The following is a 21128-nucleotide window of genomic DNA, read 5'->3' on the forward strand; positions in this document are numbered from 1 at the left end:
ACGCCCTTGGGATAAAGACACTGAACTACTGAACTACCAGACATTCTGTGTAATGTTGAATATTTTTGATTGAGATGTATTTGTTATACAGTATGTTTCAGAAGGGGAGCCAATAAGTGAAACATCATTTATACTAAATATACCTCATAAAATGGGAAATGACCAACAAAATATTATTATAGCATATAAAAGTGAAACTGTGTTTCACATTGCTATGAACCTTTGTGTTTTTATTAATGTATAATGAAAAATATGAAAGGAAGTATTTGTGAACTTGTGAGCCTATAACAACACTAGTGGAATTCAATGTGGGGTGTTGAATTTTTGCATGGTGATAGTTCATTAAAGGGATGCAGTTCTTATTATAGTAATATTTTATGAAAATGGAAACGATCACCATGGCAACTACATGACATATTTTAGCTTGATAATATCAACTTATAAATCAGTGTAACTTCACATGTTGAATATGTATGCTGACAGAAATACATCTATTGATACTATGAGAGGTCAGAGTAATTGTTTTGAACCCTGAAATTCACCATGCTACTAATATTTGTTTCATTGAGACATGTCTGATTTTCAACCTCAGTAATATAAGATAACCCACCAGCCAGTAGTAGATGAGGTATTTCTCAGTGCCTCCAGTCAGGTATGTGTACTTCACAACATAACAGTCACCAGAGAAGAACACACCCTGTAGTTTGTCAGGCACAGGGACCAGCTGGAACTTTTCAACACGATATACAGTGAGTTCTCCAGTTCCATCATCTACAAGCTGTGATTCAGCTGCAAGCTTTGGTTTTTCATGCAGGGTGGAAGCGTCGAACTTGTTGTTGACAGTGGTAGCGATCTTGCCCACTGAAAAGCCATCAAAATGCTTTGGGGTAACAAACACCAAGCACTGCTTTAATTTTGCCTCATTTTATAAAAACACACAATATGTAAGTTACACAAAATGCCTAATTTTATGGATAAAGGGGAATGGATTTTGAAAAATTCTTCATCAAGAGACAACTTTTCAAGTGCTATTCTAAGCTGAATGTATGCAGTTCACATAGTCACACCTTATTTCTCTAAGAAGCATATTTACATTATCTTCCAACCTATGCAGAGGTTTCAGAGTGGTCTCTTCCCTTTAGCTTTTTTTACTACAATACTTTGTTCATGTCTCATCTCTCCCATGACAGCCCTGCCCAGCCCATATGATCCTCCATTAATTGATCACCAAAATTCTATTTGGTGAATACAACAAATTATGAAGTTCTTCAGTGAGCATTTTTATCTATCCTTCTTACTTATTTTATCATTATCTTATGTACAAATACTCTACCGAGCACCACATTCATCACACTTCTGATTAAAATGTTCTCAAAAACATTCAAGTTGTGTTCTTTCAAGTTTCACTTCTATAAAAGAAGGTGTTATAATTTTGTGTATTCAAATTAATACTTTTCTCAGCATGAAATGGGAATCCAAAATAACATGAATTTTAATATAATTTTAGTCATTCATCAGATTTTCCTATACAGTGTGCTTTTCATTATGCACAGATGAGCAGAATGAAATTACTATGAAACAGCAGAGGTGCCTCATGTTGCACAGAATTAACTTCTAGTTTTTAAAGATGTCCAGCTATGTACATGACTTGACTTACATGTGGAATAAATCATACTGAGACATCTGTCTCAGTTTTAACATATCGACTTGTATATGGAAGTTACTTGGTTAGAATACCAACAGAGGCAACAGGAATTATATGATTTTTCCCAGTTTTCACTGTTTGTTCCATGCAAATAAAACATAATTCTTAGAAATAAGTTATCACTTCTTTTTCCAAATTTGTTTCCAGTTGACCATTCATAATCAATTTTTATCTCATGTATCTCTACATAACCTGTCCAGTTGATGCAGGATTCTTAAAAGACACGTTAACAACAACAACACACACATTTACATTTATAACATGCAAAAAAGTCAAAGCTATCCCTGTAACAAGCTATGAATGCCCATAGGGTTGTGAGATGTTGACGTTCCCACATTTTCTAGGCAATTGGCTCACAGACAGTGGTAAGGTTGTCAGCCTTATGGGCTGGCCATACTTTACCACCAGGAAGATTCCTGGTACTCATTTATGTTAAAGTCTGAGTCGACCACAGGGCCATAATGTGGCTAGAAGGATTAGGTCAATTGGAAAAATCCAATGACCTCATCGGTATTCAAACCTGTGACCTTCCGGCTTGTGGCATAGTGCCTCAACCAACTACAATACTGCGTGTCCTGATTCATAACATGACCGTTGACAGAATTAAAGGGAGGAAGCTGGTAAAGTAATCAAACGGAATTATAAGTTTATTACAAAGGAGAGTCAGTAAATAAGTCACAAGTGGAAGTAAAACAGCTTAACAGATGCAATAGGTTTTCTATGTGTAACACTAGGTAGCAGCACAGTCCAGCTTCATGACAGTCTATGTAGCAGACACGCATACAAATGTTCAGAAGCTGGTTTCTGTAGTCGAAATGGCAACTGTGCTTGTGGAGTGTTCTACCGAAGAGCAGCGTTTTGTTGTGCGTTTTTGTAGGCAAAAGGACTCAATGCAAAAGATATTCATAAATAAATGTTTCCTGTTTATGGTGGGAAATGTTTGATGCATGATGTGGTTCATCACTGGGTAGAGAAATTCTCTCAAGGACATATGAGGGTTATAGATGATGACCGACCAAGTCGTCCTTTTGAGACTGCAATAGAAGCAACTGTGCAGCAGGTGTAAGAGCTGATTTGAAGTTGGGAGGATAACAGTACACAATATAGCAACTACATTTAATATGTTCCCATGGTTTAACACACAGAATAATGCGTGATCATTTGAAGTTTCAGGAAGTGTTCACACGGTGGATGCACAGAGAATTGAAGGTTCAAGAAAAAATGAATTGAATGGGTCTGTCCTTGCAACATCTCTTATGGTATGCAGATGAAGGACTAGATATGCTTAACAGCAGCCCTGTCCAATGTGGCACCCATGATATATTTTTCTGGCGCCCTCCGTAGGCGCATATAATTGACCAGATTTTTAATATTAATTCAAATTTAAGACGAGACATTTTTGAACGTCTGAGTACTGTTAAATATTTTCACAAAATTTCCTTGAAGCAGGTACAGTATTAAACATTCCTTGAAAATATATGCCTATTTCTTTTCTCCCTTGCTAACAACACCAGTCTCAATTCTTTTTTCACTAGAGAAACCATCGTCCTCTCAAGATCAGGTAATTTTCCCTAGCGGTATTTTTACCCCCCTCAAACAGCCACAAGTCCCCACTGAATCGGCTTACATGGATTTCAGCTTTATGGTCAGGGTACCATAAAATTTTCTGTGATCGGCAGGGCAAACATATTCACCGACACCAACATGACTATGGGCCCAGCTTACGGTAATTTCCCCAATTTCTAAACTCATCGGCAATATGAATCAAAGTTACTCTAATCCCAACAAAGCGATGCCTCAAACAATAAGAACATGACTATGGGGCCCATCTTACCGCAGTTTCCCCAATTTCTAAACTAATCGGCAATATGAATCAAAGTTACTTCAATCCCAACAAAAGTGATGCCGCAAACAATAAGAAGTTATTAAGAGGGTCTTACACTAATGGAACTTCGTAGTAGCTATATTTCCAATTTCACTTTCTTCAGCGAAACGTTCAGTATTACTTGCAAGTTTGTGACAACCATAGTTCAGTTGTTATGTGTCTTGTGTTGTAACAAGTAGTACATTCAACTAGTTACACAGTTGTCAGTGTATTTTAGCTATCGTGCTTCAAATTGCTGAGCAAATAAGCAGTACTATTTTATATAGCTATTCTTGATATGGCTAAAAGACAAAGAAGTTGTAGTTTTAACAGCGAATGGGAGGAACAGTATTGTTTTATTGAATACAGAGGAAAACCTGTGTGTTTATTGTGTAATGGTAGCCTGTCTATTCCTAAAAAAGTTATGTAGAGCGACATTTTTTGACTAACCACAAAAACTTCAACAATGAATTTCCTGTGAAATCTGAACTAAGAAAACAAAATGTGAAAGACCTAAAATCTAAATTAACCTTGCAACAACGTGTATTTACAAAGCCTATCTAGCAAAGTAGTAACGTAACAATTGCTTCTTATAAAATCTGGCATGTGCTAGCTAAAAGGAAAAAACCTTTCACTGATGGGGAAATAGCTAAATAAGCTATGATCAGTGCCGGCGAGTCTCTGTTCGATGGTCACAAAAATAAATCTGCACTTATGTCTTCCATCAAAGGACCTCAGTTGTATCACCAAACTGTTTGCTAGACGAGTTGAACAGATTTCTGATACTCTGGAATCTCAAATACATCAGGATTTGCAATCGTGTGAATATTTTTCACTCCAGCTTGATGAAAGCACTGATATATCAGATGTTGCACAATTATGTGTATTTGTTAGAATGGTTTTTGGTGATTTTACGGTAAAGGAAGAGTTCGTTAAACTGCTGCCACTTCTAGAACGTACTAGGGGAGAAGACATATTTAATGTGTTCCTTAAATTTGTGAAAGAATGTAACTTACCACTTTCAAAACTTGTTGCTATAAGTACAGATGGGATGCCTTCAATTACTGGTAGGAACAATGGGTTTCTTGCTGTTTGTGCTAAGGATGAATCATTTCTCTGTGTTCTTTCTTATCACTGCATTATCCACAAGGAAGCTTTATGCGCAAAGATTTTGAAGTTCGACCATGTTATGAATGTAGTAACTCGTGTGGTAAGTTATATCAGATCGTCTTCTACTCGTCATCGATTGTTCAGAAATCTTTTGAATGTGTCGGACACTGAGCATGGTGTCATAATTTTCCATGCAGACATAAGGTGGCTTAGTAGGGGGAAAACACTGGAACGATTTTTCTGTCTTCTGGATGAGGTCAGGGACTTTCTGAAATCATCTCCTGGCCAATATTATCAAGAACTTGATGAAATATCATGGCTACTAGATTTAGCTTTCTTGAAAGATATCACCTCAAAATTAAGTGAGTTAAATCTTGAATTACAAGGGAAAGATCATAACATTTCAAGCATGATAAGTGTAGTTAATGTTTTTCAAAAGAAACTAAAGCTATTGATTGCACATTTAAACAGAAATTCCCTTTCACATTTTCCGCATATGAAATCTGTTGTGGAAACCTTAAATGGTTGTGAATACAATCTTCCATCTTTTGCCCAGCATCTTGAAGCCCTTGTGACCGAATTTGGTAATAGATTTAGCCAGTTTTCAACATTTGAACCAGTGACAATGTTTATCAGTAATCCCTTCGCTACTGTTGACGTTAGTGAACTTGGAGGGGAGGTGCGTGAAATATTCGGAAAGTATAATCTTGAAGAATAAGAAATGGAAATTTTAAATTTCCAAGAAGACATATCTTTGAAATCCTCATTTGCAACTTGTAGCAATTTCTGGACTCTGGTGGACAGGAATAAATATCCCATGATTCATAGCATTGCTCTGAAAATTTATTCTTGTTTTGGTTCGACGTATCTGTGCGAAGTCGCATTTTCATCTATGAGCATCATCAAAAATAAGTACCGATCCTGCCTAACAGACTCACACTTAGATGATGCACTAAGAGCATCCTGTTCCAGCTACACACCAGATTTTTGACAACTTGCAGCTAACCTGCAGTGTCAAATTTCACACTACGAGTAATTACATAAGATTGTAAGTAAATATAATTATATTAACAAAAGATTTAGTCAGTATTAAATTTCTAATTATTTTATTATTGTTGTTGTTATTATTATTATTAGTAGTAGTAGTAGTGTGGTGGCACCCGCACCTCCATAGGCATCACATCAGTGAATTGTGCCCCGAGTACATAAGAACGTTGGACAGCACTGCTTAACACGGTTGTTACTGGGGATGAATCATGGGTGCATCACCACCAACCTGAATTGAAAAGTGCTTCAGTGCAATGGAAACATTCCAGTTCACCTTCAGTCAAAGTTTAAGGTTATGTCATCAATTGAGAGGGTATGCTTTCCGTGTTATTGGATTCTCAGTGAGTATTTCTAGCACATTTTCAGAAGCGTTGTGAAAGTGTGTATTCTGAACTGTACTGTGAAGTTCTGGTGAAAATTCAGGATACAATTCTTAGAAAACACCCAGAATAACGAGCAAGAGGGGTACTGCTTCATCAAGACAATGGCAGACCCTATACATCCCACGCAAACCAGGGCAGAATTGAAGAATGACAGTGGGAACTTTTTGAACATCCGCCTTACAGCCTGGACTTTGTCCCTACTGACTTCCATATCTTTAGTTCACTAAAAAACCACACTGGAAAACGTTTCACTGATGAGGAAGATGTTGAAACGGAGGTGCAGAAGTGGTTGAGACAACAGTCAAAACACTTCTATGCTGCGAGTTTTGGTCCACTGGTAAACTGATGAGACAAATGTATCAGTTTTGGTGGAGGATATGCCAAGAAATACATGTTTCTTCCAGGTTCGAATATCATATCTTTTACATCTTATAGACATTTGTGACCTATTTACTGACTCTATCTTGTAGAACAAGGAGGATTTTATAATTAATTGACTGACTTACAACGTTTAATTACTAGCTACTAATGACACATTGAACTCTGTATTTGTTTTGCTAGTATGCTGAAAATAGGCTGTAGACTGAGTTTACAAATTGTATGCTGCACACAAATTTCACACATCATGTCTGCATTTTAATTGGGATATAGATCATAAACATGCATTGTTATTTATTGACAATAAATACACGTCTGGAAGTTTCAGTTGCATAGCATCTAGATAAGTATTTGTCAAAAAATCAGCCAGCACTATGATTTTCTTTCACATTTTGGCTATTTACCACTCAACCGGGCACATTTTTGCTCATGGGCAAATGTTAGGTGACCCTGGTAATACAAAGAATTGCTTGAAAATCTTACCAGTGCTTTGTTTCCCCATGCCAGTTGTCTGGTTGCGCTCCTTCCATGAGCTGAACAACGCCTTGAACTCGATGGGTTCTCCTCCATCTACCACTCGTGTGACTAATGTGTTGCTTGGATATCCTTTCTTGGTCACATACCCCTGAGCATTACGCATTGCTTCCACCCGCTCCTTTGACGATGCTTTGCGGCCTATCCATACCCAGATACCTTTAGAACCATTGTCAATAATGAAGCTGTCCTGTCAGGAGAAGAATAATATTCCATTTTACTTCTCAGAAACCTCTGTATATGAATTTATAGGTGTGTGTTTCACAGTATATTCCTCTAGAACTCAGTAAGAAAGGATTATGCCAGAAATTATTAAAAGCATATAAACTGATGAAAGACACATAACTAAAAAGGTACAGCTATCCCTATAATTTTCATTTAATTGCATCCTGTTGTGTTACAATACACAACTTCTTTATTACAACCACCACAACACAACTAATATCATAAGAGCCGAAACATGTAGCAGAGCCGAAACTAGGCACTGATCCTGATACTAGTTGTGTTGTGAGGGTTGTAATAAAGAAGTTGTCTATCCCTGTAACATGCCATGGAGGTTCATAGGGCTGTGAGATGTTGAGACTACAATATTTTCTAGACAGTTGGCTCATAGATGGCAGTGAGACTGTCAGCCTTAAATGCCTGCCACCCATTACCTTCAGAAAGACTCCTGGTACTCATTTCTGTTTTGAGGTGGAGTCAATCCCGGGGCCATAATGCAGTTGGAAGGATTGGGTCAACTGAAAAATCTACTCATTGGGAAACAAACCCATGACCTTCCCACTTGTAGCATAATGTCTTAACCAACTACACTACCACATACCCCCCACTTATAAAGAAGGAGTTATTATTTGTGACTTACAGCCTAGGTACTTGTAAATTGTAATGTTCATCGAACATGAAATATTCAAAAGAGAAAACAAATGTCTCTATGTTATGCCCTCAGGTTTACGGCAGGTGTTATGTTTTTAATGTTAATATATTTTTATGGTTAATATGTTTGGGGCCAGACTGGAACAAGTATTTTTGAAATACAGTTAGGATATATGAAATGGAATGCATGAATATACCGCGTCAGCATAGCAATGCTGACTGGGCAGAAGCGTGTTACACAGAAAGCAAGACGCTTGGAGGTAAGAATGCTGAGTCGAGGGGGGCGGACAGACTAGAAAACGCGAACCCCCTTTCGGCAGGCAACCAATGACAGCTAACCACCCCAACAAAATCACATCATTGCAGGTAGGAGTACACCCTCCCGGAAGTTGAAAAGTTAGCAAAAAGAGGATACAAAAAGAGTAGAGGAAACTAGAAAGGGGAGAGTCGATCAATAATTTTCAGTAGAGTTGTGGCCGAAGGCTATCGTCGAGATGACACTGAGAGAGTGCTGGATGGCGACGTTCTTCTGCATCCTTGCCACAAGTAAATGGAACTACTACTTATAGCCCTGAAAATTGAGGGTAACATTATTAAAGTGCAAACCCCAGGGAGCGGGAGTGAGGACTATATAGAACAGGCTTAAGAATACTGAAGCACGGTCTGTGGCATGGTGTAAGGGAGAGAGAGACAGAGAGAGGAGAGCAGGGAGAGAGAGGTATAGGAGACCCAGAGTCCGGTGAGAAGAATATAACTATGTCCGTACAGAAGTGATTAACAATCTACGTGAAATGTAAACCCGACAAACGTCGGCTTTGTTTGTGTGTATATAGGGATATAGATGAATAGAGTAATATAGGAATGTGGTGTAACATTAATGGACCCCATCCCACAATTTGCTCACCCTTCCCCTATCGCCTCCTGCATCCCCCAAGCGTCCGAGGAGAACTCCAAACTCAAAGCCAAAGAGGCAGACGCCGAAGAGATCAATGAATTTACCTAGCCCCCCTTTTCTGGCAGAACACTCTAGATTTTTAGAATAGGTGAAAATTAACAACTGATTTAAGTCCTATTTACTGACAGCTAAGGATATTGTCACACTTTTATAAGCTTCATTAGTTATATACCACTAAACAAAGAGAGATGAAATCACAGGGGTTGGAGAAAACTGCATTATGAGGAGCATCATAACTTGTACTCTTCTCCAAGTATAATTAGAATGATCAAGTCAAGGAGGATGAGGTGGGCAGGTCATGTAGCACGAATGGAGGAGACGAGGAATACATATAGAATATTGGTGGGAAAGCCAGAAGGAAAGAGACCACAGGGAAGACCAAGGCGTAGGTGGGTGAACAATATTAGAATGGATCTTAGAGAGATAGGATGGGATGGTATGGATTGGATAAATCTGGCTCAGGATAGAGATCAGTGGAGGGATCTTGTGAACACGGTGATGAAAATTCGGGTTCCATAAAATGCTGGGAAATTCTTATGTAGCTGCAGAATTGGCGGCTCCTCAAGAAGGGCTCAGCTCCACGAGTAAGTAAGTATATACCACTAAACAGCAAGAGGACTTTGGAAGGAAGTGTTAAGAAAGAATTGTAAAATGTTGCAAGATACTATACCACTATGATCCCAAGAAGACTAAGGAAAGCCAAAAACAACTCAGAATAAACAGTTGCTGGTTCAAGATTTGAACCTGGAACCTCACAAGACCAAAGAAAGAGTGCAAACTAATAAAGCAAGATGTTTTTTATGACCACTGCCTGGTGGTGACAAAGGTTAGGGAAAGACTGGCAGTGAGCGAGCAAGCAACGCATAGAGTTCATATGGAGAGGTTCATTCTCAAGAATTTAAAAGAGGCAGAGGGTAAGGAGCAGTATCGTATTGAAATCTCAAATAGGTTCACAGCTTTGTAAAATTTAGACACTGAGTGGATATTAATATAGCTTGGGAAACTATCAGAGAGAGTATAAAATTTCTGTCCAAGAGAGTCTAGGTTATTATGAACTGAAGAAGCATACACCATGGTTCGATAAAGGATGTTAATATAGCTTGGGAAACTATTAGGGAGAGTATAAAATTTCTGTCCAAGAGAGTCTAGGTTATTATGAACTGAAGAAGCATACACCATGGTTCGATAAAGGATGTTAATATAGCTTGGGAAACTATTAGGGAGAGTATAAAATTTCTGTCCAAGAGAGTCTAGGTTATTATGAACTGAAGAAGCATACACCATGGTTCGATAAAGGATGCTCAAAATTACTATACCAAAGAAAACAAGTTACAATGGTTACAACATCCAAGCGAAATACATAGGGATAATCTGAACAATATAAGCTTTGAAACCAGGAGGCATTTCATGAATAGAAAGAGGAAATATCTGAAAGACAAAATTGATGAGTTTGCAACGAAAAGTAAGAACAAGAACATTAGAGACTTGTGTAGAAGAATAATTGACTTTAAGAGGGGTTACCATCCTAGAAATTACTTAGTGAAGGATGAGAAAGGTGATTTGCTTGCAGATTCCTACAACATTTTGAATAGGTGGAAGAACTACTTCTCTCAGTTATTTAATGTGCGGTGTTAGGCAGATAGAAATACATACAGTGTAGCCGTTAGTACTTGATCCTAGCCTTTTTGAGGTTGAAATGCATACGTAGCTACTGCAAAATTGAAAGGGTATAATTCACCAGGTAGTGATCAAATTCTGGCAGAACTTATTCAAGCAGGAGGTGAAATATTAAGTTCTATGTGGTCTAGTAGTCAGAGTTCCTGGTCACAGATCCAGAGATCCAGGTTCGATTCGCGGCGCTTCAAGATTCTTTCTGACTAGTAGTGGGTCTGGAATGGGGTCCACTCAGCCTCATGATGATAACTGAGGAGCTATTTCAAGGAAATAGCGGCTCCAGTCTAGAAAACCGAAATTGGGGATTTGTTTTGCTAACCACGCGACACCCCCATCAGCAAAAATTTGCGACTAACTACGCCAGCAAGCGGCGGTCGCTCGGTCGGTATATTTCGCTTGCGGACTAAACTCATGGAGTTTGTTTGTTTTGATCCATAAACTAATTATTTCCATTTAGATTAAGGAAAAATTGCCTGTAGTAATTATCGGGTGATATCACTGCTATCAACTTGCTACAAAATTTTATCCAACATTCTTCTTTCAAGGCTAAGTCCATATATAGATGAAATTATTGGGGATCATTAGTGTGGATTTTGACATAACAGATCAACTACAGATCAGATCTTTTGCATTCGTCAGATATTGGAGAAAAAATGGGAGTACAATGAGACAGTACATCAGCTATTCATAGACTTCAAGAAAGCCTATGATTCAGTTAGGAGGGAAGTATTGTACAATATTCTGATAGAGTTTCAAGTACCCCTGAAAATAGTTAGGTTGATTAAAATGTGTTTAAACGAAACTTACAATAAAGTCCATACAGGTAAACATTTGTCTGATTATTTCCTTATCCAGAATGGTCTGAAACAAGAAGCTTTATTGCCACTGCTTTTCAATTTTGATTTAGAGCAGGCATGTCAAACTCAACTTGTAGAGAGGGCCACCTCAGCTCTATAAATAATAGTCCAGGGCCGCACTTCAAAATAGAAATATACCATATTTACGCATGTGTAGGCCGCGTGAGTGTATAGGCCGCAGCACAATTTTTAGACAGAAATTATAGAAAAAATAATTTTCTTGGAATATTATTTCAGGAGTAGAACACCCTGTAATACTAATTATGTATATATTTTTTTTAAATGAAGTGTGATTTCGAATATTTCGAATATAAGCCGCACCCCAGTTTTCCTCTTGAATTTTTGGCAAAAAATGTGCTGCCTATACATGCGTAAATACGGTACCTTAGATTTTGATACAAGGAAATTTAATTCTATTTATTATTTATGAATAATTTCAATACAATTACCTAAAGTCACATATTTTACAGTTTTAAAAAGCAAGAGAATTCCATTTTTGACAAGTATCGAACAAACATATACAAGAAAACTCGTAGTCGATAATTTAATGTTTAATTATAACCTTTACATGTTCATCACAATGTAACATCAGCACTTTTTGCTGTGTGAAAATGAACTGAATGACAATGTACAAGAGACTACCGGACTAGTAGGAAGATGTATCTTGTCTCAATAGTCATAAAAGTGAAAGTTTGCTAGCAGCTCATTAGACAATGCCTGGGGGTTGCAAGCTAGTTTTGAAGGTAGAAATCCCTTGCACTTGTCTGTCAGTTGCCACCCTCCTTGCATTCCTACTACGCCTCCAAAAGGGGTTCTTGGAAATACTTGGGGTGGTGAGGCTGAACGGATTTTAGTGCATTACCCTTCTGAAAGACAATAGTTTGTCCTTCACTAACTTTACAAACCGTTAGTTGGACAAACCCTTCTGCAATTCTCAGAATCACTTTTCCTGCAGCCTACTAATTTATGTCTGCGTGAGACTTCTTGTCTTCTGGTGTGCTGGAAAATAGTCTTTACAAAAAATATTTCTACTAAAATTTTAATATTGATTTTAATATCAATTAGCTCTACAAGTTGTGGGGCCGCATGCAGCCCGCGGGCCGCAAGTTTGACACGGCTGATTTAGAGTATGCTAATAGGAAGGTCCAGAAAACAAGGTGAGACTGAAATTAAATGGGACACATCAGCAATTGATCTATGTTGATGATGTGAATCTACTGGGTGATAATATAGATACCAAAAAGAGAAACACACAAACTTTAATTGACCTAGATAGGAGGTTGGTCTATAAGTAAACACAGAGAAATGTGGGAACATCCCACATTATCACGCATTTCTGCAATGCTCGCTCTTCACATCGTTTTTCACCATCACGCGCGCTAACCAATCTGATTGCTTCAAACGTTCATATTTATACTGGGATCGCTCCTGGCCCGCATCTACGTCATTACGCGCGCTAGCCAATCAATTCTTCCTCCTCACTTTCGAGTTTGGCTCCGCCCCACCGAGCAGCATATAAAAAGGAGCGACTCCAGAGCCGAGTTATTCAGTTCAACGCAGCTCATCATCAGCCTACGAGCTAGCCACATCAAGCAACTTCAGCCAGCAGGCTTCGTCGCCAGCGCTCGGTCTTCGGAGACTTCGGCAGGCTGCGCCGGGCACGACTGCCTCGGCCCTCCGGCGCTCTCACACCTGACTCACTGGGGCACCACGCCTGGACTTGCCGGTGGTCGTGTTACGGTCCGACTCACTGGGCATCTGGCGTAGCCACTGCCTCATGGCTCCTACGACCGCGCTCAACGACTAGCCTTTTCACCAGCCATTCACCGTAACTAGCCTTTCTCCTTACCGGCGCGCGCCGCGCTACCTCACCGGTCAATCATCTCAGCAGCCACGGTCCTTTTCAGGGCCAACAAACTGTTCCGAAGAAGTGGGTTGTCATCGGAGTAATGACAAGACTACACACATTGACGACAATCCCACAGAAAACTAAGTATATGTTGCTGTCTCATCACCAGAATTCAGGGCCAAATCATGAGATAACAATAGAAAACAGATGTTTTGAAAATGTGGTACAGTTCAGATATCTGGGAATGATGATTACAATCCAAAAGGAGACTGAACTCGGGTAATGTTTAGTACCATTCACCCCAGAAATGTTTGTCTTCTCATCTTCATTCATCTGTAATCTGTCAAGACAACAGGTCCACAGTCTCTTCCAAAACAATTCCTCCACTTAATGCGATCTAGAGCTTTCTCCTTCAATTGACAGTATCCTCCTCTGTCCCCAAGGTCATCCAGCATCTTCTTATGTCTTCGTCCTCGTCTTCTTGTCACTTCTATCCGCCCCTCTATCTTTCCTTCAATTACTTCTTTTAGAAGGCAGTTTCTGCGTAAAACATGACCAATTCAATTAGCCTTCCGTTTTCTTATTTCGTGTAGGATATTCCTCTGCTCACTGACTCTAATTACCACGTCTTCATTTCTCACATAATCGGTCCAACTGATCTTCTCCATCCTTCTCCAACACCACATTTCGGAACTTTCCAGATGTTTCTGATCTACTGCCATAAGTGTCCATGTTTCAGCTCCATACAGAGCTGTGCTCCAAATGTAGCATTTCACTAGTTTCTTCCTCAAATTTAAGTCCAATTTGCTGGTAAAAAGATTCTTCTTCTTGCTAAATGCAGCTTTTGCCATGGCAATCCTAGATTTAATTTCACAAATACACCTTCCATCATCTGTTAACAAGCTACCCAAATATTTAAAACATTTCACATTCTCCACTTGTTTTTGGTCTATCTTTATTGTGACNATTGATACCTGTTTCCTTTAGGATCTGCATTAATTTGGTCCAGTTTACACAGTCAAATGCCTTCTGCCAGTCTATGAAACAAACACACAGTTCTTCATCTATCTCCAAAGTTCGTTCTGCTATAATTCTCATCATCCCAACTGCATCCCTGGTCACTTTTCCTCTTCTAAATCCAAACTGATCCTCTCCAAGTATATCCTCTATTTTCCTTTCAATTCTTCTTTTAAGTATCTTTGCTGTATGTGCAATAGGGCTTATTGTGCGATGGTCGCTGCATTTTGTAGCTTTTGTCTTTTTCTTTAAGGCAATCATTGTCACTTCTATAAAGTCCTTGGGCCACTCCCCAGTGTCATATATGGTGTTTATTAGTTTTGTCAGTGTTTTCAAACCACCTTCTCCCAGTAACTTGAGCACATCTCCAGGTACATCATCATCTCCTGTAGCCTTTCCATTCCTCATGTCCTTGATAGATTTTTCCACCTCACTTTGTAAAATATATGGTCCTTTCTCGTCTGTATCTACTTCTTCGAGTTCCACTTCCAAGGTTTCTGGCCGATTAGGTTGATCACATAGTTCTGTAATATAATTTTCCCAAATTTTTAGCACTTGCCTCTGATCTACTATTCTATTCCCCTGGAAGTCTTCGATGCCAATATTTTGAATCCCATGGTTCTCTTTCCATCCTAGTTCTTTTGTCTTCATGTACATCAAATCATAACGTCCTGTCCTTTGAAATTCTATAATCTCATTACTAGGGCCCCGATATTTATGTGCTAAAAGCACTTAAAATATGCGCTAAAAAGCGGGAAAATGTGCACCAAAAATAAAACAATATGCACTTAAGAAATAGGTCACTTTATTCAGACTCACCTATGTATCATTCACTGCAGAAAATAGCATCACAATAGGCAACTAGAAGTTTTTCAGTGTTTTCTGGAGACAAGCTGCGTCTGTTGTCTGTCAAAATGAGTTTATAGGCTGAGAATGATCTTTCTACATCAACTGACGTGATTGGACAGTATTTATACACTGGCGCCGAAGGTTTGGAACATTCATCTGGCAAAGATACCCTAATTCCACTCAAGTACTAACTGACTGAATCTTTTCTAGTCCTGGGTTCGATTTCAACACCTTTTCTAACTTGAATTTAATCTTCTCTCCAATTTCGCCTGGAGCAGAATTCAGTGAACAAGTTGCTTTCTGAACGAGCTGAAGTGAGTCGTGAAGGAGGGCACCACAAGATTCTAAGCTCTCAATAGCTTTTGAAACTACAGAAAAATGTGCATGGATAAAATTCACACAAGATTCTAAGCTCTCAGTAGCTTTTGAAACTATAGAAAAATGTGCATGGATAAAATTCACATCTTGATAAACAGTATCACTTCCAAACACCACTTTTGCTTCACGGACACATGCAAACTCATTTTCAAGTTTTGTAACCACTTCTTTTACTTGACTGAAATTCTCCTGATAAAATGAAACTGCCGATATCCGTGTCCCCCACCCAGTTAGGACAGGTTCAGATGGCAGAAGAACCTGAGGTAGGTAATCTTGTTAGTACTGGACACGAGCTGGTGCTTTCAGAAATAGTTTCTTCCCACTTGCAATTAAATCGTTAACAGCTGGAAACTATGCGCGTATTTTTCTGCAATACGGTGTAATCCGTGCGCTAAACAGGTTACGTGTATAAGATTTTGATAAAATACTTGTAAGGCCTTTGCTGCTTTCAACATATAGGAAGCTGCATGTGTGAGTAATACAAGCACCTTACATAGTAGTCGCAGACAGTTATTTACAAATCTTGCTATTGTGCTATGGTTGGTTTTCTCTAATACTTTGCAAGCAAGAAGATGAGGTTTGCCGGGTTCGTCTACCAACTACGAAATTTGCTACGTATCGGCCACATAAATCGGTTGTCTCATCTCCCGATAACCAGACACAGGTCCCTCCGATGCCAGAACGGATTGACTCCGGAGTAGATTCATACAGCAAAGATAGATAATTTTTTCTAAGAGTTGATTCATCTGGGATTTTTTGAATTACACAATATTTCTCCAGAAATTATCACAGAACTGGACGGCTTAATTTATTCCATGGAATGTTGCTGCATACTAAAGCCTTACAAAGATCGGCTGAAAATGTATTAATCGAGGATTTGGGGTTGACCTGTGTAAGAAGTAGTTGTTGTAGTGTGCTGTTCTTCTTCCCCTTCTTCGCCGTAATATGTGCAGTCGTTCTTGAGTGTTGTTCAAGGTGAAATTTCTTTTCACATTTTACTTCCTTTGCGCACACTTGAAAGCACAAGACGACACCGTCTGTTGAATAGTCACTATTACCCGACACCCACCGAATTTTTAAATATCTACTGCTACACTTTTCTTTATGCATTTTCAGTACACGAACACTTTTTTGATGCAGACTATTAAAGTAAAGAGTAACACATTAACTGACGAGACTTCTCTCAAAACCAACCCTCTGATGCTACTGTCCGCTGCGATGGTCAGAGCAATGCAGGAAAATCCCACCCCCTCCCTTTCGAAATAGCCAAACTACCCGCTTGTATTGTTAGCGGTAAAAGTGCCGTTACTCAGAGAGTTGAGAATAGAAACTGGCAAGGGATGTCCAAAACACAGGCGAAACCAATTTTGTTATAGAACATAATATGCTCTTAGGTTTACAATATGCAATAACGACCAAAACCCCTCAAAATATGCATTTGCATATGCACATATGCATTTTCAAAAAATCTGGGCCCTACTCATTACATATCTTCTCAAGATATTCCTTTTTGGGCCTGTCCGTGGCTCTTTTCAATTCATTCCTCAGTCTCCTGTATTTCCTCTTGCCTTCTTCATTGTTTACATTCTTCCATTTCCTTCGCTCCTCCATTTTACTCATCATCTCCTGTGTAACCAATGGTTTTCTTGCTATCTTCTCAACTTTACCAACAAATTCGCTAATAGTATCTAACATGCATTCTTTTATATTGTTCCACTGCACTTCAGCATTTCCGCTTTCACTTTCAGTTGCACTGAGTTTCTCTTCTATGGTCTCCTGCACTCTTTGTCTGTGAGCATATAACTTCTCCAAACCCCATCTAGGTCTGCGCTTTTGGAATTTTTAATTTTCTTCAACCTGGTTTGAAACTTGGCAGCCTGTAAGTTGTGGTCAGAGTCAATATCTGCCCCAGGCAGCGTCTTCACATCCTTCACACTGTTTCTGAATCGATGTTTTACAAGGATGTAGTCCAGTTGATGCCGCCTCCAATCCCCAGGTGCCTTCCATGTGTAAAGTCTTCTCTTTGGCTTCTTGAACCAAGTGTTGGTAACAATCAGTCCATTTCTTTCACAAAAGTCAATAAGCATTTGACCCCTGTGATTCCGTCTTCCTAGTCCATGTGATCCAACAATATTCTGATATGATTCATCTCCAGCAGTGCTATTCCAGTCTCCTAATATGATGCTGTTTGTGTCACCTCTTCCATCTCGTACATCTCCCCTCCTTGGTGGCTCCACCTTATCGTGGTGAGGGGGTTTGAGTATGCCAAGGACCCTGAGAGCTATGCCAGCGGTAGTGTAGCTACTGGCAGGGCCTCCCTTGCTGGACAGGTCAAAGGGTAGGCATCAGAGGAAGACAGACAACAAAAACTGATGTCGGAAGCAGCGTCATTAGCAGCAACTTGAAGCAAAGAGCAAATGATGCTCGAGATGGTTCAAGTTCGTANCGTACATCTCCCCTCCTTGGTGGCTCCACCTTATCGTGGTGAGGGGGTTTGAGTATGCCAAGGACCCTGAGAGCTATGCCAGCGGTAGTGTAGCTACTGGCAGGGCCTCCCTTGCTGGACAGGTCAAAGGGTAGGCATCAGAGGAAGACAGACAACAAAAACTGATGTCGGAAGCAGCGTCATTAGCAGCAACTTGAAGCAAAGAGCAAATGATGCTCGAGATGGTTCAAGTTCGTATAGCAACAGGCGTGACCAGAATGGTTTGAACGGCTGTTGTACTGCGATGTGGAAAGCAAATGGAAAAACTACCATATTGTCACTTTTCCTGGATAGTCTCTTTCCAAAAACAGAGATATCAAGTATGCGAGATGTTTCCTCTGGAGACAAAACAATCCGGAGGTAAACTACTCCCCCTTCTCATCTACTGTCTAAAAATAAAAATTAGAATAAATAGAACTATAATTTTGCTTGTGGTTTTGCATGGGTGTGAAACTTGGTCTCTGACATTATGGGAGGAACATAGACTGAGGGTGTTTGAGAGCAGGGTATTGATGAGAATAATTGGACTGAAGAGAGATAAAATGATAATAGGTTGGAGAAAAGTACATAAAGGGGAACTTCATGACTTGCATTCTTTACCAAGTATAATTAGAACGTTGAAGCAGGGCAGGGGGCAGGGCATGTAGCACAAATTGGGGAGAAGAGGATATTGGTGAGAAAGCCAGAAGGAAAAAGGAACTGGGAAGACCAAGGCATAGGTGGGTGGACAATATTAAAATGGATCTTAGAGAGATATGATAGGATGGTATGTATTGGATTTATCTGGCTGAAGATAGGGACCAGTGGAGGGCTCTTGTGAACATGGCAATAAATCTTTGGGTTCCATAAAATATTGGGAAGTTCTTGAGTAGCTGCACAATTTGCGCCTTCTCAAGAAGGGCTCAGATCCATGAGTGAGCGAGTGAGCCTTATGTCTGAATCCCACTTACTAGACCCCATTTTCTTGCTTATCTTCAAGTAGATTGGGCAGCACTGGACCTACCGAACTTTGGGGTCTCCTAATTTTGGAATCATAATCCAAATGTTTTCTTTCATATGCATGTGAAACTTCGTCTCTCAGCTTAAGGGAAGAACACACAGATTGAGAGTAGGTGAGAACAGGGCACTGAGACTAATATTTGTACCTAAGAGAATATAACTGGAGGTTGGAGGAAAATGCATGATGTGAAGCTACATAATTTATACTCTTCATCAGATACTGCTAAGGTGAACAAATAAAGGATGAGGTGGGTATGGGTGTAGCATGCATATTGGAAGTGAGAAATATGTTCAAAATTTCAATCACAATAGCCAGAAAGGATGAGAATACTTGGGAGAGGTAGGAATAAACGGGAGATTAATATAAAATGGATCTCAGAGAGATGGAATGTGAGTATGTGGACTAAATTAATCTAGCTCAGATAAAGGTAAAATTGGTAGGATGTTGTGAACATGGTAACGAATATTTGGGGTCTATAAAGAGCAAAGAAATTTCTTAACTAGTTGAGCAACTAGTAGTTTGTCAATAAAGAATCTGTTTCACAGAGTCATTTTGTTAGCCTTAAGGTTTGTAACACTGCCATCTTGAAAACTTCATACAAGATATTAAATCTGTGAACTCCTTTAAGTCAAATCCTATATGTAGGTCATGTGCTCAAGCAGGATCCTGTGACTTAAAGAGACAAGTAAATGAATTAGCTGGTTAGTGAGAATGGTTGGTAGTTGACACAAAATTAGTGATATTTCCTCTGGTACCCATGGTATCATTATTAGTCCTACTGTCTGGATTTTGTGTGTCATCTAGTATTCTGAACAGGATACAGTGTTTTGTAAAGTGCATCCATCATCAAAATACAGTCAACTCTCGATTATCCAGGATAATGGTGGGCATGTAAATCACGATTAATTGAAAACCCGGTTAAGACAAATGTTATTAAAAGTAGTACTGTAATACTGTACCTTCATAATACTATAGGCCTACCTGTATTTAAATTTACTCAACCTCATTTTTATGTCATCTCATGGCCTATTTAATACTTTTTTTTTACATTATACTGAAGTGTGAATTAGTTATTTCAATCACAGTGTTCAACAACATCCAACACTTTTTACGAATATTCACATTTAACACTTAAAAAAATTAATATTGTCGTTTGCTTTTTCGCGGCATTTTCCTTTTTACGGATATCCATACGAAGCCTACGTAATATTAGCGTGTCACTTAATAAACTGTTCTCTTCACTCTCAAGATGGTCTAGTAAGGATTCCAAATGATTAAGAGCAGCACCATGTGATATTTTCTTACTAGCAGCACTGTCCACCTCTTCCTCATTCTCACTTTCTTCCCGCTCTTCTGGCTGCACCCCCACTGAACTTAGGGCCCCTATACACACACAGTTTGGCCTCCAGTTCGGCCTGCACAGTTGAAGACTGAAAGGCAAAACTGACCTGTGTGGTGCGGCTGGCCGGCCAATCGTTTGTACTGTTGGCCTGTGGGAAACCCTTCAGTCCGTCAGTTCTACCTGCAGGACCATAGCACGTGACGTGTGTGACTCAGCATTATAGGCTGGAAGACCGTGATCACCGTGATTGTGGCATGAAGCCTGCCGCTTTATCTGCACGTGTATGGGGAGGAAAGGGAGGGGTTAAACTGTCACAATTTTGCCTGTAGGGTCGATCTGAAGACCAAACTGTGTGTGTATGGGGGGCCTTACAGTTTCATCACTGCTTCACCTTTCGAAGCCTGGCTCACACGAGTTTCTGTTGAATACTTAACACAACACGCTTCGTTTTACACCCTGACATTTTGCTAATGCACTTGAAGATCGATACAAAGTTACCAACTGGGGCGGTGTATCTGCCCTTGAAACTTTCCACAAATCCTTGCATTCTTTCACCCCTACCCTAGAACACTGTGTTAGCATAACGGGACCAAAGAATGCAGAGCTCGGTTCACGCTAGTGCGAAAATAGTGTTACAACTCACCATGGGAAACAAAAGTGAATGAATATTAAACAATATATAAGCCTCAAAAAAGCCTCAGTATCCCCGGTTAAGCCGCAAACTGGTTAATACACCCCCGGATAATCAAGAGTTGACTGTACTGAGTTCTGTCTAGAATATTAGACCACAGTTGAAGTCCAGATACCCAGAAACAATAAGAGTAATAA

General features: G+C 39.5%; 1 protein-coding gene across 3 annotated transcripts in view; it reads right to left on the reverse strand.

The window, feature by feature from the left end:
• The window catches only part of LOC111871559 (advillin), a 97895-nt gene that overhangs the window by 35943 nt on the left and 40824 nt on the right, over positions 1 to 21128 (reverse strand). For all 3 annotated transcript variants that reach the window (XM_023864755.2, XM_023864756.2, XM_023864757.2), the window contains exons 7-8: positions 6971 to 7211; positions 611 to 861 (exon numbers count right to left, since the gene is read on the reverse strand). In XM_023864755.2, coding sequence (XP_023720523.2) covers positions 611 to 861; positions 6971 to 7211 — 492 coding nt within the window. The remainder of the gene's footprint in view (positions 1 to 610; positions 862 to 6970; positions 7212 to 21128) is intronic.

This window comes from Cryptotermes secundus, unplaced genomic scaffold (assembly GCF_002891405.2).
Source record: "Cryptotermes secundus unplaced genomic scaffold, Csec_1.0 scaffold1345, whole genome shotgun sequence".
NCBI classification, from domain to species: Eukaryota; Metazoa; Arthropoda; class Insecta; order Blattodea; family Kalotermitidae; genus Cryptotermes; species Cryptotermes secundus.